Here is a 15,677-nt window from a genome sequence, read left to right on the forward strand (position 1 = left end):
GTATACTTTATTGGTCCCCGTGGGGAAAATCGCTCTCTGCATTTAACCCATTCACTCAGTGAAGCAGTGGGCAGCCATTGGGCGCCCGGGGAGCAGTGTGTAGGGACGGTACCTTGCTCAGGGGTACCTCAGGGTAGCTGTTCAGGGGAATCGAACCCCCGACCTTCCGATCATGGGGCCACCACTCTACCTACTGAGCTATCCCTGAGCCACGATCGCCCCCACGATTGTGACAAAACCAGTAGAAAATCTTCAATCATCACTTAAAACAGGATCCTGTGGCTGCTAGATCAGCGGCCAGCATGGATTCTTGAGTCAAACTAAGTCAGAAATGTAAAATAGTACTAATGTATGCTGTCGTATTCTGATCGGCTTCCTTTTAAAAACACAAGGCGGGTAGGCGGAGCTTCTGCACCTGAGATGACTATGCTGGATATGTCCTCTCTGTAATATCATACAGGCTCAAGAGTTTTAAAAGCAGGGTTAAACTGAGTGTTTAAAACAGCGCACTGGGATTGCATCTATTATTAGAAACCTCTTTAATATGAACGCCCACCACTAAACAGGAGAAATATGACAGGAAACAAAGAAACACAAAATTGGGCCACTTTAAAAACTCACAAACCCACAAAGCTCATTTTGGTTTTCCTTTGACAAATAAAGTTGATGCCACCTACAAAACAGATGGTGGCACTAACATGTAATAAACAAAACAAAGCTTTTCTCGTGTGCCCCTGAATGACACAGACAAGCATCCAATAAATATCAATAATAGTTCAAAATGAAGCCGCCATTTCCACGGAAGAACTGGGTCCTTGAATGCACCATCATCAGTCAGGAAAACAAGCATCTTTTGTCTCCTTTAAACTGGAGGACGGGGGCACGCGAGGACATAAAGAGCAGCGAGAGCTGGTGGGCGTCTAAAAGGAGACGCTCATTATGGGATGTTTCCTCTGTGAGAAGCACTCATGGCTTCTTTGCTGAATGCAAAGCATTGATTTTTCTTCTCTGTTTGGGTTCAGACAGAAAAGCATTAGCGTCCACTCGATGATGTTAGGCCAGGCGAGAAGCAGCGCGCGTGCGTGTGCACCCGACTTATACTGACAGCTATAGAAAGCGAGGACATTTTTAGGCTGTTCCTCTGTGGAAAAGCACTGAGAGTCCCCACAAAAATAGAAGCACAAGCGTGTGTGTGTGTGTGTGTGTGTGTGTGTGCGCGCGCACATCATTCAGCGGGGGGACTTAGCTTGGCTGTGTCCTAGATTCACGAAAGCCAAATGATAATGAGCTCAGATTGATGCTCGCCTTCTTCTCCTCCTCTTCAGCTCCCCTCTCTCCTCTATGCTCGCCTCCTCTCCTCCTTTTTACATCTCTTTCCTGCTGCCTCCCCTCCCTGTAGTCCTCCTCTTAACTTGCATAATCATTTCTTTCACATCTCAGTCTCTGTCTCGTCTTTGCTCGTCTTTTGTTCCAGTTATTTCTTCTCCTCTTACCTTCACAGTGGTTTCTGTTGTCGTTCTGAGCTTCTCTCTTTTGTTGAAAACATTTAAACACATTCTCCACAAAAGCTCCAGATAAAAAAAATGAAGCCAACTTTGTTAACGATGAGAATATTTGATAATAACTGTTGTGCTTCAGCTGTTACACATTAAGCACTTCCGGTTCTGCTGGAGGACTTCACTGTTGTACCGTCACTAAGGACACATCTTCTTTATCTCTGCCAGTTTTCGCTCTCCTCTCACCGTCCTTTATGACCAGCTGCATGACTCAGATTCTCCTCAGGTCACCTGTAACTCCTTCTCACGCTTGTCTAATTATGGATGAATTGTGGGGCTTTTTTAGGACCGGTGGTTTTGGCGTCTCAGGAACAACAAGGTGCAGGAGGGCTACCCCATGCAGATCGATCAGTTCTGGAAAGGCCTGCCACCTCGCATCGACGCCGCCTACGAGAGGACTGACGGCAAATTTGTCTTCTTCAAAGGTATGTGGAATAAAATTTGAGGTATACAAATAGTTTCCTTTTTCCTACACTGACTAACAGTTAATATCGGTGCGTCACAGTCCTGCTGGAACTAGGATTTTATTTCTGAGGGTCCAAACACATGTATAGATAACTGTCGTATTTGTTAATGGCATCAACAGATGGAGGAGCATTCTAAGAGTAGGCACGGGCAGCGATTCACTCCTTTTGCCTTTGAATTTTATTTGACCCTCAATGAAACTGTAAACTCACTGAGGGACATTTGGTTCATATTGAATTGATGTTACGTGATCTCATTACTGACCAAACGTATTTATTTTGCATAATTTAGCAGCCGTACTAACAGGCATCACACGCTCGGCCTGTTTTCTGAGAGCAGGTGTATAAAAATCAAAAGCCTTACATTTAAATTCAGCCTGCTGTCGTGTTGACGGTCGGCTTTTCGTGCACCACTTCAAATATTTTGAGATCTCTCAGCAAAGTCACGTTATGCTAAATCGTTCTTGTGCCTCTGTGATGGAAACTCGCTGTCCTCCATTGTGTCAAAGCAGCGATCCTTAAGTGTCGTTTAGCTTTTTGAGAAGTCGACAAAGTTGCAGGGAGGTAACTCTGTGATGTCGACCAAGCGGTGAGCAAAGTGTGTGCTGCTGCTGGTCCTCTTGTCCTTTCAATGTTGGATCAGTGCATTTACACCCAGAATAACAGTGTTGGGAAGGTTACTTTTAAAATGTATCCCACTACAGATTACAGATTACATGCCCCAAAATGTATTTAGTAACGTATTCTGAATACCACCTTTTTAAACGGTAACTGTAACAGAATACAGTTACTCATATTTTGTATTTTAAATACGTAACAGTGGTACATGTTACTCCCCAACACTGCTGAATCATTTCCACATGACATTCAGGTCAGTTTCTGTTAGCGTGACAGTGACAGACATCCTGAGGCGCACAAAAGATGATGTTGATAAGAACATCAGCCAAATCTAAATCAGATTTTTTTAACAGTTGTGTGATGTTTACATGAGAAGGTATGCAGAATCAAACAGAGGAATATAAATTCAGGTCTGACTCCTTCCTCCACCTTCAGTCTGAGCTTAAAGATTTCTGTGTCTCTCATTTTCACGGAGACTGAATTTACCTGCTCTAAAAAAATCTCTTGATTTTACCTAATAAGCTGAAAAATTCTCCAGAATCTGCCACCTGCTTCAGCGCTATGAGGCTCTGTCCTGCTCTCTGCATGCCGGCCTTCTCCTGATATTTAATAAAGTGTAAAATAGAGAACGGTGTGGCGGCGGGGAGCACCCGGCCCAAAGGCCCCTCGTCCCCTTCCTGCTGACTGTGTCTCTCGATTTCTTTCACTCTTTCTTACGTTCCCGTCAGCACTGACACACTCTGTCTTTGCATCACTCCTGAGGACATCACGTTCACTTGTGTTCAAATCTTAATCTTAGATTTGCGTCACACTGATGAGAAAAGAGCCAAAGAAACACGTGATTAATGATTAACAACAAAAAGCGCTGCAGGCCGATGGCAGCAGGAACGTCTCAAACGGACAAGGAGGTTCATCCCAGAAAAACGAGGAGTGCGAGGAGCTGACAGTCAAACGGACTCTCAGGAAAGAACAGTGAGAAAAAAAGTCACATCCAACCTTCAAAATAAAACAGGAAGTGCACTGATAGAGGCACCAGGATCAGACCCACTCTGGCTGAGGGTTTTTCTCATTTCTCCAATTTGCCCCTCCTCGTCTCCTCCTGCTTGTGAACCGGAAATCAATCTCAGCACGCCATGTTGGAGGACGCGTGGGCGTGTCCTTTTAAGTGTTTTTTACCTTCAGTATGTAAAAGCAGAATCGATGGACTGTTTAACCAGCTCATCCTCTGTTCACGTCGCTGATGGGAGGGGCTAAGCTGGGTAGGATAGCCACACAGATCCAAGAAGCAGTCCTCCTCCTGACAGGATCTGGATGTGTGGGCGCCTCATGCCACAGGTGAAAAGGACACACCTGTGCGACCTCCTCTCTGCTCCAGGTGCTTTTTAGGACGTGCCTCAAAATCAACTGTCCAGATTGATTTACGTGTCACAGGCAGGACGAGAGGAGAGAAAAACCTGCCGTAACCCGACCTCACCCCACTGAACATTTACAAGGACTGAGTGACGGGAAGCTCTGAGGAACGCCGTCACATCATATTTTCATTTGCAATAAAACATTTGGTGGTAAATTCTCAAGTAAATGAAATAAAGTGAAGGATTTTCAGCCGTGCTCTCAGACTTTTGGACCCCTCGTTCATCGACGTCTTCTGCCAGCCAGGAGCAGAAATTAATAGCTTTGCTCTGTCTGAGCTCTCAGCTGCTGACTCTCTCACACACACACACACACACATACACACGTTGGGTATTCATATCTTGTGGGGGCATCTAATTGACACAAGCCCCTCCCCTAACCCAACCGAACCATAACCTAATTGTAACCCTGACACTTAAATCACATTTTAAGTCTCAAAAATGGCTTCAAACTCATAGCAAACCTACAAGTCTTGGTCCCCACAAAGATATGAACACACACTCACACACACTGCAAAGACAAACACATATTTGTACCAAAATGTTTAAATAAGTCTGAATCAAACTTTCCAGTTTAGAAGCCTTCAAGTTAAAGGATGTAAAAGACATTAAAAAAACATCAGAAACTGTAATTTCCTGCTTAAATCTACCCATTAATTCATAATGTACATTACAAACTGCTTTAAATGCCTGCTGAGTAGCTATTAGTGTCTGTAAAGGACATAATTGGGATTCAGTGGCTTTGTATTAATCTTTGTTTTTACTGTGTGTGTTTTTCCAGATGATCAGTACAGGCTTCCTAAAGGAGCGTCTGTCACAGCAGGATATTTAATCAGCCTTTAAAAGGGGCTTCGTGGAGTACTTTTATTTATTTAATGTCTCTTTGCGTTTTCGCCCATATCCTTCTTCCGAACAGTGAGAGCTGAATATTTAACAAAGCTACAGAGCAGCTGTTTTAATCTTTGTTTTCTCGCTGTAGTGGAAATCGACGCTCTTTAACCACGGCTGTTAAATTTCAGTCTTCTGTCCTGTGCAACCCCACCACCAAAAACAAGAGTATCTATAAAGATTCTTATTTATGATACGACGCCGGGGAGGTCGTGTTTTCGCCTCTGTTAGTGTTCCTGGCAGCTAGCGGCTTTATTTTGAAACCTACAAAGAGAAAAGCTGGCAGACGGATCGGCCGTCTGCCAGAGAACAATCGATTGTTGATGATCTATATCTGGAATTTCAAATATTAAATAATCATTTGAGAAACTGAGGGAGAAACACATTTTCTCAGACTGTTTGGAGGATAAATAATTTAGTTCAAGTCAATAAAGTTTGAGAGCAGCTATTTGTGCTCAGAACCACAGACTGTATAAAGAAGATGGAGGCAGCCAGGTCGTTATGGTTGAATCTAAGCGTAAAGACTAAACCTGCTGGGTCTGTGGGGCCTGACTCACTGGAGCCCCCAGTGGACATTAAAGGAACTGCATTTATGGCAGTTCTGTTGCTGCTTCTGTAAGATCACAACACAAACTGAAAATATTAAAATGCTCACTTACTTCTTCACGCTGGTTCCAGGTGATAAATACTGGGTGTTCAGGGAGGTGACGGCTGAGCCAGGGTACCCTCACAGCCTGGTTGAGCTGGGCAGCTCCCTCCCCAAGAGTGGCATCGACACGGCGCTGCGCTGGGAGCCCGTCGGGAAAACGTACTTCTTCAAAGGGGACCAGTACTGGCGTTACAACGAGGAGAAGCACACCACCGACGCAGGATACCCCAAACCCATCACTGTGTGGAAGGGAATACCGGACGCTCCGCAGGGGGCCTTCATCAGCAGGGAGGGATGTGAGTGGCAGCTAATTATTCTTTTGGTTTCAGGCGTGAGACGAGATCCGGTCAAATCTGAGGTATCCTTCATCGATCTCAGCGTCGCCTCGTGCACGACGGCAACACTGGAGCTGAGAGATTTCAAAACACGAGAAAAAACAATGGTTTCAGTATAATTTAGCTTTGATTCTGTGTTAATGTTTAAACTTTTCTGACACTGATTTTCACGCAAGCTGAAGAAGAATTTCTACTACAGATCAAACAAAAGGTTTTGGACATTTGATAATAACGCGTCAGCGTGTTAACGAGCTAAACGAGCTAACCGTGCTAACGCGTTGGCGCCGTGCAGCCCCACACACGGGGCGATCCGCGGTACCTCGCTAACAGAGATTTGCCGCATTAATGCGTTTATGGAGTTAATGTCATTTTAGCGAGATTAACGCAGACAGCAATAATTTCTTCCAACATATTTACCGTTTGTCTCCTACATTTGTTTTCTTATAAACTTCCTTGAATTAAATTCTATTTTTTATGAGTTTGACTCCAGGCAGTTACATAATATACAGACATCAGGTAAAAGCAATTTTAATGCAAAAACGTTACTTTTAACATAGCGCTGACAGAAAAATACGTCCATTTCAAAAATCCATAGAACTCAGCTGACTGTAAACTGAAGAAGAATTGCAATGCAGAGTCACAATCAGCAGCTTATATTTACACTGAGGCCACGTCCACACGTGCAGGTTTGAAAAATATCTCTGTCAACATGTAAACGGCAAAAACGTCAAACGTTGTCAAGAACAGGCCAAATCCTAGCCGTGTAGAAATGTTGGCCAATCAGAAGTCTAGAAGTCAGGGCGGGAAATAGTAAACAGGCTTTACTTCTGTGCTACTTTTCAAGTCATCATTTCAAATGTCAATAACCAAAAACAATATTTTGGCTGGTGTAGACTCACAACTTAGGAATGAACCAAATGCATACAGCATGCACAAATTTTAATTTAAAACAATTTCATTTATTCAAAAGCGACGACGTCAGGACTGTGAGAGCGTCTGTGTTGAATGTTCACTCTGACGCCTGTCTGTGTAAATGGAGGGACAGTAACTGTGTGTGTATGTAAGCGTGGACAAACTGCAGATAGATTGACAGCAGCAGTGTTTTGTCTCTATCTGCTAAATCTCCGTTTTCCTCGTCCACACGTAAACGCAAAAACTGAGTTTTTGAAAATCTCAGTTTTCAGTGATCAAAAACGCCGTTTACGTGTGGACGAAAGGTCCAAACGCATATAAAAATCTGCGTTTTCAAAAATACTCGTGTACGTTCGGACACCTGAGTAAAAACCCTGTTAGTCGGCTGTTTATGCTGCAGGGTCATAAAATGCAGCGACAGAGGTGTGAGACACAGAAAACTGTCCATCGTCACTTCCTTTCCTTGAGCGGTGACCTTGTGACCTTGCGGCTTCCTCTGTGGAGTTGAGGCCGATCTTTGCACGACGTGGTGACAGGACGACACGGCCAGCCGGGTGTGGTGTCAAAGATGAGAAACCGTCCTGCAGGGACTTTAGAGGCAACAGACAAATGTGTGCGACTGTGCGTTGGTTTCCTCGGGGCTGTTCGGAGGTGATGGAGCAGACGAAAAGGCAGACGGCACAAGAAGCCCTGTGGGTGTTTTCTGTTGTTGCTACTTCGGCATGTGATCCCCTCACAGTGGAGTCTGTGGAGGAGTAAACATACAGAGCTGGGTTCAAACCGTGTTTTAGTCGCTGCGTCAGAAATTCTTGCTTTGCCAGACGCTGCACATCATCTTGCACAACTTGTTATTGAGAATTTGTTCCAGAGCAACAACCAGAGTGATGTTTGACACCTCGTGTCCTCAGGAAAACCTTCAAAGGTCTTTACCGTCGCGTGTGTGCAGACGAGCAGCGTGTCAACATCTTAGAGCAAACGTTAGCTTTTATTACAAACTGGACCTGGTTTGTTTACCACCAGTTAAATGACGACGGGCTCTAGTGACATCATAGCTGGCACATCCAGTAACAACAAACAGGATTTAAGTGACCGTGGAGACGAACTGATCCACCGGGAGGATCCATTGAGCCCCGAAGTTGTTTCATTTTTTAAAGAACGTCCAACCACCTGCTTGTTTTTACAGTAAAATCTGAATGCATGACTTTATAAGATGGTCTCTTTGCTGAACTGAAGGGCTGCCTCCACACGCCTGAAGAGGAAACAGCTGATATTTATAAAACAGTAATATTAGCTAACAAATGCACTCTTCTCTTTACGTGTCGCTGAGTGTTTCCTGTTACAGCATCCGTCTCGCAGGCATTGCATAACATCGTCCTTCAGTGAGAACATCCACTGCTGGGACCAGAATATGGTCGCTGCCTACAGCCGCCACATCACAGCAGAAACGATACTGCCTCTAATAAGATCCACCACCACAGGGACACACCAGAGCTGCAGACGGATGAGTTTCCGTTTCAGAGTGGAGGACGGCGTTTTTCTGTGCCGTGCATGGACGTGTTCGTTCCCTCGGAGACAGTTTTCGAGGAGTTTCCTGTTAATCGCTGTTTGGTGTTAGTAAGTGCAGCGCCACTTCACCCGAGAAACCTCGAGTGTTTCTGACACTGAACCAGTAGCTGCTCATGCAATATGTGTGTAATATGGTTGAGAAGTGTTTGTTTTGTGGTCCTGTGGTACCACAGTAGATGTTTAAGATGGTTCACAGCTGGAGCGCTGAAGCTTGCAGGGCGATGATACAGCGGCTATGTTGAAGCTGACGATTCTTCTTAATTAAAAAAGCTAAAAGGTTGGGCACATGACTCTGACATCGTAACGTCCAGCAGGTCAAAATCAAATAGCTTTAGGGGTTAGTGCTGATTTCTATTTAGCTACATGCTAAACAAACAGCGTTTTGGAAATTACAAGATGCTATATTTAAAGTGCGTCAAATATGTGGAAATTCCATATGAACAGGTATGAAGTTAACTGCACAGAAGTCGACGTGGTGGAGCCTCTGTGTCCTGCCTCAATGACAAACACAACAATAACTAGTATTACTGGAGCGTGTTTGTTTGTGATAACACATTAGAGCCATTTATATGTATGTACATCTAAACTATGGCTCATGTATTGTGTGATAAACTTTAGTTTCATAATCATCGCCTCTTCGTCTCTGATGTCAGCATCATCAACCCGGGGATGCGACTATTGGCTGGAGATCCTGAATTTGAGTCGCAACTTTTTTTCTCTTGTCATTCATTCTTTCAAGAAGCCTTTATTTATGTTTGCTTTATTCTAATATATAAAAAGATAACAGATAAAGAGATGCAAGACTTGTTGGAGGGCAACAAATGTTGAACACGCGTTTTCTCGAAAGCAGCAGAGTGTCTTGAATGTCACAGTTTTCCTTTTGGAACAAGTTTTAAGTAGACTTGACCAAAGTCCAGCCAATGAATAGTTTGCAGTCAGTCTACATCTTTGCCTCAAACGCTGTTATTTTGCCGCTGGTTTTGAATGCAATCAGATTAGCTTGGTTTAAATTAAAGAAAGCGAGGAACAGCTCCCAAAACTCTACACAAACCTACAAATGCACCGCCAGTCCTTCCACAAACTAAATTGGACTAATCTGAAGTCTACCCAAAGATACCTTGTGTGTCTCTACCAAGCCACGTTTATCAGACACAGCAACATATCCTCAAGTCTTTTGGGTCCCTGTAGTGTCGGAGGCCGTTGGGTAGTTGCTTAATTTGCTGTACTTTCAGTGTCTTCTGTTTATTTTTGCTTCAGTAAAAAAAAGTTCACCTGACTGATTCCTCTGCTCTGGTCTTTCATTGATATCACTCTCCCATCCTCCTGCCTCTGCATCTTCCCATCCTCAGACTACACCTACTTCTACAAGGGGAAGGAGTACTGGAAATTCGATAACCAGAAGCTGACTGTGGAGCCTGGATATCCAAAGTCCATCCTGCGTGACTGGATGGGCTGCGACCAGTCCGACATGGAGCGCTCCGGCAACAACGGTAACCCTGGGGAACGCCAGCTGCCCCCGGATGATGTCGGCATCATTGTGACCATCAACGACGTCCCCCCGACAGTCAATGCCATCGCCGTGGTGATCCCTTGCATTCTGTCGCTGTGCATCCTGGTGCTCGTGTACACGATCTTTCAGTTTAAAAACAAAGGAGTGCAGCAAAACACCATGACACAGCACTACTATAAATACCCTGTTCAGGAGTGGGTATGACAGCCAACTTGATTCAGAATAGGTCAAAGGTCGTGGATTGAAGGACGGTCGAGCTGTAGTCATGCGTTAGCTAGCTAATGTAGGCTAATGGCCAAAAATGCTAGCAAAGGACAAAACGCTAACAATTGCTTAAAGATGTAGGCTCACTCAAAATGTGTTTTTGGGAGTGGATTCAGATTTCTGGCTCAGAGTGGGAGAGATTTGTTTCTTATAGCACATCCAGAACGATCTAAAAGACTTCAAAATGCATCTTTCTGGTTGTGCTTTCACTTAAAATGGGATCGTATGAACTTTGAAACCTTCTTCTGGGACGTACAACACACCGCTCTCCTGCTCAGTGAAAATTTAAAAAGAGTGGAGAAAGAAAGATGCTCCTCTAAGCCAGATGTCACCTCCAAGCTTGTTTTAACAACTTGTATATGTGAACTGCTACAAGTCAGATGAAATTTAAAGAAAAAAAGAGAAACAGTTTCAAATATCAAACTTGAAAATAGAATATAGGTAGAAAGGCCATAACAAAAAACCAAGGATCTCTCCGTGGATCACTGATGTTTGTTTGATTTGCGTTCAGCTGTTCTGAGATGTTAAACTGTCAAAGAGGACCTTTTTCTCTCTTTTTTCATCATTCACAAAAACATCACTATTGTCTTGGTCCATCTAAAATCAAAAAGCAAATGCACTGGTTTACACTGCCTGTTTACACTGGTTGGTTTCTGCAGGCGTAGAATAGCAAGTCATCGGCGTATAGACGTGGAAAAGCTCTACAGCTTAGCAAAATGCTAACACTAAACTTCTTAAACATCCTCTCAGATTTAAGGAGCTCTATGAATCTATGAAACGCCTCATGAGACATTTTTTAATGATTGTAGAAAATATCATTCATGAAGCACCATGAACCAGGAAAAAGGATTCATGCCCTCGCTGTGCTTTTTACTTGAATCTTGTTTCCTTTCATGGCATGTAGCAGTGGTGCTAACCACAACAGAAAGTTCAGAGGTCCTTTAAAACCATTTCTTTGACTTAACTTTTTTACCAGCAGGAGATTTTCTTTCTGTCCCTTTTTATATGTTATAAAATATATCGGACTGTTGTTACTGGACACGAAGAGAAAAGCTACTCGTGTTTATGCAGCTACAAACATATCACTGGGTAAATTGTAAGGGTTTATTTTTGAGGAATGAACTTTAAAGTAACCTCGTGTCTGATTGGCTCTTCCTCCTCTGAACATACATGTGATTAATAATGATTTCAGAGCTTCTCTTAAATGTTACATAATAGTCAGTATTTATTCTCACCTTTGACTTTGTGTTTTACTACAGCACGCACATCAAACTTATTTTAGTTGTGACCCAATCAGAGTGAAAATAAGACGGCAGCCTCTTTGTAACTAGAAAAAATTTGTGAATGTTTACCGGTGTGGTGACCGATTACTTACGACTGCACGGGTCACCTGGTGAGGGATACTTAGGCTACGTTCACACTGCAGGTCTTAATGCTCAAATCCGATTTTTTTGTCTGCTCGTTCACACTACAAATAAAATGATGTCACACACAACGCGCTCTGTTCAGACCCAGAGCAACAGTATTGTTTGACTGATGGCCTTAATATAAAGACTTCGGACTTTACGTTTCCCAATTTTTGCTTTAAGTTATTTTGTTATTTACATAATAATGTAAATAACCTAATAATGATCCTTATTGCTGTTTTAGAGGAGCGTGTTGCTTCAAAGGATAGCAGCAGATTTCTGTCAGAATCTGCAGATTATACAGAACAAATAAAATGTTCACGTTTCTCCAACGTTGTCTTCCCAACAGTTTCACTGACATCTACACTGGATGTCCAGGAAGCGTTCGCGGTGTCTTCTCCGGCGCTGATAATTGGCGTCTGTCTTGTGTCGGTGACGTAAAAGACGAATTTAATGCGACGTGACCATCAAACAGCAGTCGCTTTCTGAAACATCGGATAGGTATCGGATTCAGCACCACATACGAAAGTGACCCAGATCGGATTTGAAAATATCGGATTTGTGCCGTTCACACTGTCACACCAGGATCGGATAGATGGGTCACAGAGGGTCAAAAAAATCGGATTTGATGCGCTTTCGCCTGCAGTGTGAACATAGCCTTAGTATCCTCGTCAGTTCAACATAAGGAGAGACTGAGCACGAGCATTTCTGCAGGATGCGGTTAAACCAGATGCAACCTTCAGTCTATTAACACGATGGAAAAATGATTTGGTGGAAACTTTACCAAATTCGCAGAGATGTTTCTTCCAAAGCATATTTTCAGTTTTCTATAAATGTCATTAATGAAAGACTAATTACAGTGAAGAAAGGGAGGAAACACAAAGTTAAAGGAGAGGTTTGACTGCAGGGAGCTGGAGAGCGTGGGTCTGCATTAGTATGCCGGCTGCGGCGCCGCGACATTGACCAAGCTTAATGAAGTACTTCTGTTCACAAAGCTCTAATAGGGGCTACATGCCCTTCGCATCCCTCGCTTTAATCCGACTGTCTTTTCTCGCTGTCCTGCTGTAATTCTCCTCATCCGTCCGGCCTCTCGTCTCTTTGTCCTTCTAATCGTTTCCCCCTCGACCTCCTCCTGAATCCATCAGGGCTCCTCTCCTGTCTTTTTTTTTAGGATTTAAATCCATCTGTACGAAGCCCTCTGTCACGTCCAGTGAGCACCACGAACTCGATAAATTTGATTTGACAAGCGATTTCACCGTGGAGGCTACAGTGTGGTTTGAAAAAGTGCCAATATTCCTCTTCGTCTTTAGCTCTGACTTGGCAGGTTTTATGGTTTTAACATCTTTACGTGTTAGCTTTGTGCAAATATGCTCAGTCAACTGTCACAATATGAAGTTATATGGATGCATTTAAAGTGGGAAGTTATACGATATGTGTTTGGGTACATTAAGGTTTGTTAGGACAGACTGAAATCTACACCCAATCTGTTTCCACTTTAATCCTTTGAAATGAAAAATTTTAGGGCGTAAGTTTGGACGTTTCTAACAGCTGCCGAGCGGGACGCCAACATAAAGATGTCTGTGCTGTTTGATGAAAAGTTTTATCCATCTGGCCTCGCAAAGGCAGCGATGTACCCTCAAAGAAGCAGATTTCAGTGCTGTTATGTAACACTCCAGCAGCGCTGCGGTGCTAACTATAAAGGCTGCTTTATTTAAACACACGCTGCTCATTTAAATGCCATTAACCCTCCTAACATGACTCATAATGGGTCGTGCGGAGGCCATTCTGCTCCCCAAAGGGGCTTTGGAGTCCCCCGTCCGTGACCTCGCACCTCCAGCTAAAAAACACCGCTGGGACATCCCGACTGAGTCACTGTTTATCCAGACGCAGCTGAACATTTATACAGGCCTGCTTTAAGCCCAGGCAAACACAATGTCCCTGTTTTATCTTGTTCCTAAAACACTTAATGATGTGATTCCTGCACAAGTAGGTGCAACCAACCTACTCGAGACCCCAAACATTTAAAAAGCTTTCCCTCTCTCTACCCCGCCTTCGTCGGCTCATCCACAAAGCTCTCTGTCCTGCAGTAATTGAATGTGTTCGCGGCGTATATCCTTGCAATTACTCGCTGCTGTCGAGAGCAATTCAGCACACGCAGCATTCAGCACAAATCGATGGCGTTCAATACCCCGCAGCACTATTTCGACTAGGTTGGGAAAGTGCATATCTGTTCCTTGAAGGTGTCCAATAAATGCAGAACAAGACATTCTGCTGCTTTTTTACCTTTAAGCCTGTTTACAGCATGCAGAAAAAGTCTGCTGGGAGGGTCGTGTAGCTAACGGAAACACGAACGTCTATCCAAAGAAAATTGCCTCCAGGACCAAACGCGTCTTTTCTCTTTGTGCTTTCTCAGCTCGATGGTTTGAACAGAGCTCCTCGGCGGGTGAAATTTAAAAAGAGGAAAATTGAAAAGCTGCGCTCTGAAAAGTAATGAGAACGACGGGGTCACGTGTGCTGTCATCAGTAGGTTGGGTGTTATCGGACACTTCCATGTACAAATGCTGCAAAAGCAAACACGGCGGCTCCACTAAGAGTTAGAAACGATCACCGTTCTCACAGGCGTACAAGAAACTTTAAGGTTCAGAACATGAACCAACTTCAGCGGCTGTGCACCGACAGTTTGACTGCTTTTCTGTTGGGATATCACGAAGTACCGCAGTCGTGCAGAGGACAAACAGCTGGCTGTACAATGAACTGAAGGCTAACTTGGATACTTATTGATATTTGGTCAGATGACTTTATTTGTCAGTTCTTGATGACCAAAAAGGTGACTTACTGTTTTTCATGGTGCACTTCTGTGTAAAAAGAAAGCAAAGTTTCTGATGGCTGCCCGGGTTTGACTCGTGCAGACGTTTATGCTCCTCGCTGTGACCTCAGTAAACACTTTGTTGTTGACTCTGTGGTCACTCGTCTCACGTCTGAGTGATTAAAACACGTTATGGTCATTATATGGGTCACGTTGTTAGTCAATAACATGCAATCAGATCCTCCTCTTGTTGGTCAAAACGTCTTGATAGCAACGAGGAAAATGCTCAGCTTGAGGCTTTTTCAGCAGGTCAGTGTTTAATACTGTTGTCACACTGAAATCTTAATTTTAAAAACGGAGCTTAAAGACATGCTGCACATGAACAGAGCTGATGAACTGTAAACTGCTTCGACGGGTATATTAGCTGGTTGCCTTCCTGACTTTTCTGGAGGAAACGTGGGGCAGATGTCGTGTGATCCTCGAGCTTGTTAAGCTGGTAGTTGGCTGTTTGTTGTGGTTTGTAAATAGCGTAGCTCCAGGCTCGGCGCTGTCATAGCTGCTCTGAGAGACGAGGAGGAGATAGAGAGTTGTAGTGTTCTTGCTGTGTCTTCACCTTGAGGGAGTAAACATTTCATGCCGCTAACACTAACGAGGGGTTCCCACCCCGCTTCAGCGCACACGCGTGTAATAATAACTACGTCATTCTGCTCGCTCTCGGTGCTGATCCACAGTCTCAGAGTGCTGTTATTTAGCTCGCACACAGCATTATTACTAATGTCAGTGTTGTTGTCATGTACTTACTGTATGTATGACGGTAGCAGGCAGATTAAAAATCTCTTTACATCTTCTTACATGTCGCAGGCCGCCGAGTCGCTGCACCGATGCAGTTGGGATTAAGTGCCTTGCTCCAGGGCACTTCAGCAGTATTTGTTCATGTTGAGAGAAACACTTTTCATGCAGTTCTTGGTGCTGGTTTTTCAGCACTTTTCGGGTTAAAGCTGCCAGCTTTACGGTGGGTCGCTTGACTCGTATTTCTTTTTCAGGCTCCTGTGAAGGTTGACATGAGTGACTGAGGGCTGGTTTCACAAAGACAGACTTGTAGCCTGCTTACCTTTAACGTCAGGCTCAATTAGGCATCTGAATGCTGCCTCTCAGTCGGACTAATCAGATGTGAAAGGCTGAAAACTTTTAAATAAATAATAAATATTCTAATGTAATATTATGAGGTCAGTGAACGTGTCCATTTGAAATAAAGTCATACTGACACTAGTTAGTTTAATTTGCTACAATTTGT

General features: G+C 43.8%; 1 protein-coding gene across 2 annotated transcripts in view; it reads left to right on the forward strand.

The window, feature by feature from the left end:
* Positions 1 to 11,605, forward strand: part of mmp24 (matrix metallopeptidase 24) — a 70,512-nt gene extending 58,907 nt beyond the window's left edge. For both annotated transcript variants that reach the window (XM_005740890.2, XM_005740891.1), the window contains 3 exons: positions 1,843 to 1,981; positions 5,614 to 5,880; positions 9,747 to 11,605. In XM_005740890.2, the coding sequence (XP_005740947.1) occupies positions 1,843 to 1,981; positions 5,614 to 5,880; positions 9,747 to 10,111 (771 nt within the window). In that variant the 3' untranslated portion in view covers positions 10,112 to 11,605. The remainder of the gene's footprint in view (positions 1 to 1,842; positions 1,982 to 5,613; positions 5,881 to 9,746) is intronic.
* The last annotated feature ends 4,072 nt before the right edge of the window (positions 11,606 to 15,677 follow it).

Source organism: Pundamilia nyererei, unplaced genomic scaffold (genome assembly GCF_000239375.1).
Source record: "Pundamilia nyererei isolate P.nyererei 1_Seehausen unplaced genomic scaffold, PunNye1.0 scaffold00105, whole genome shotgun sequence".
NCBI classification, from domain to species: Eukaryota; Metazoa; Chordata; class Actinopteri; order Cichliformes; family Cichlidae; genus Pundamilia; species Pundamilia nyererei.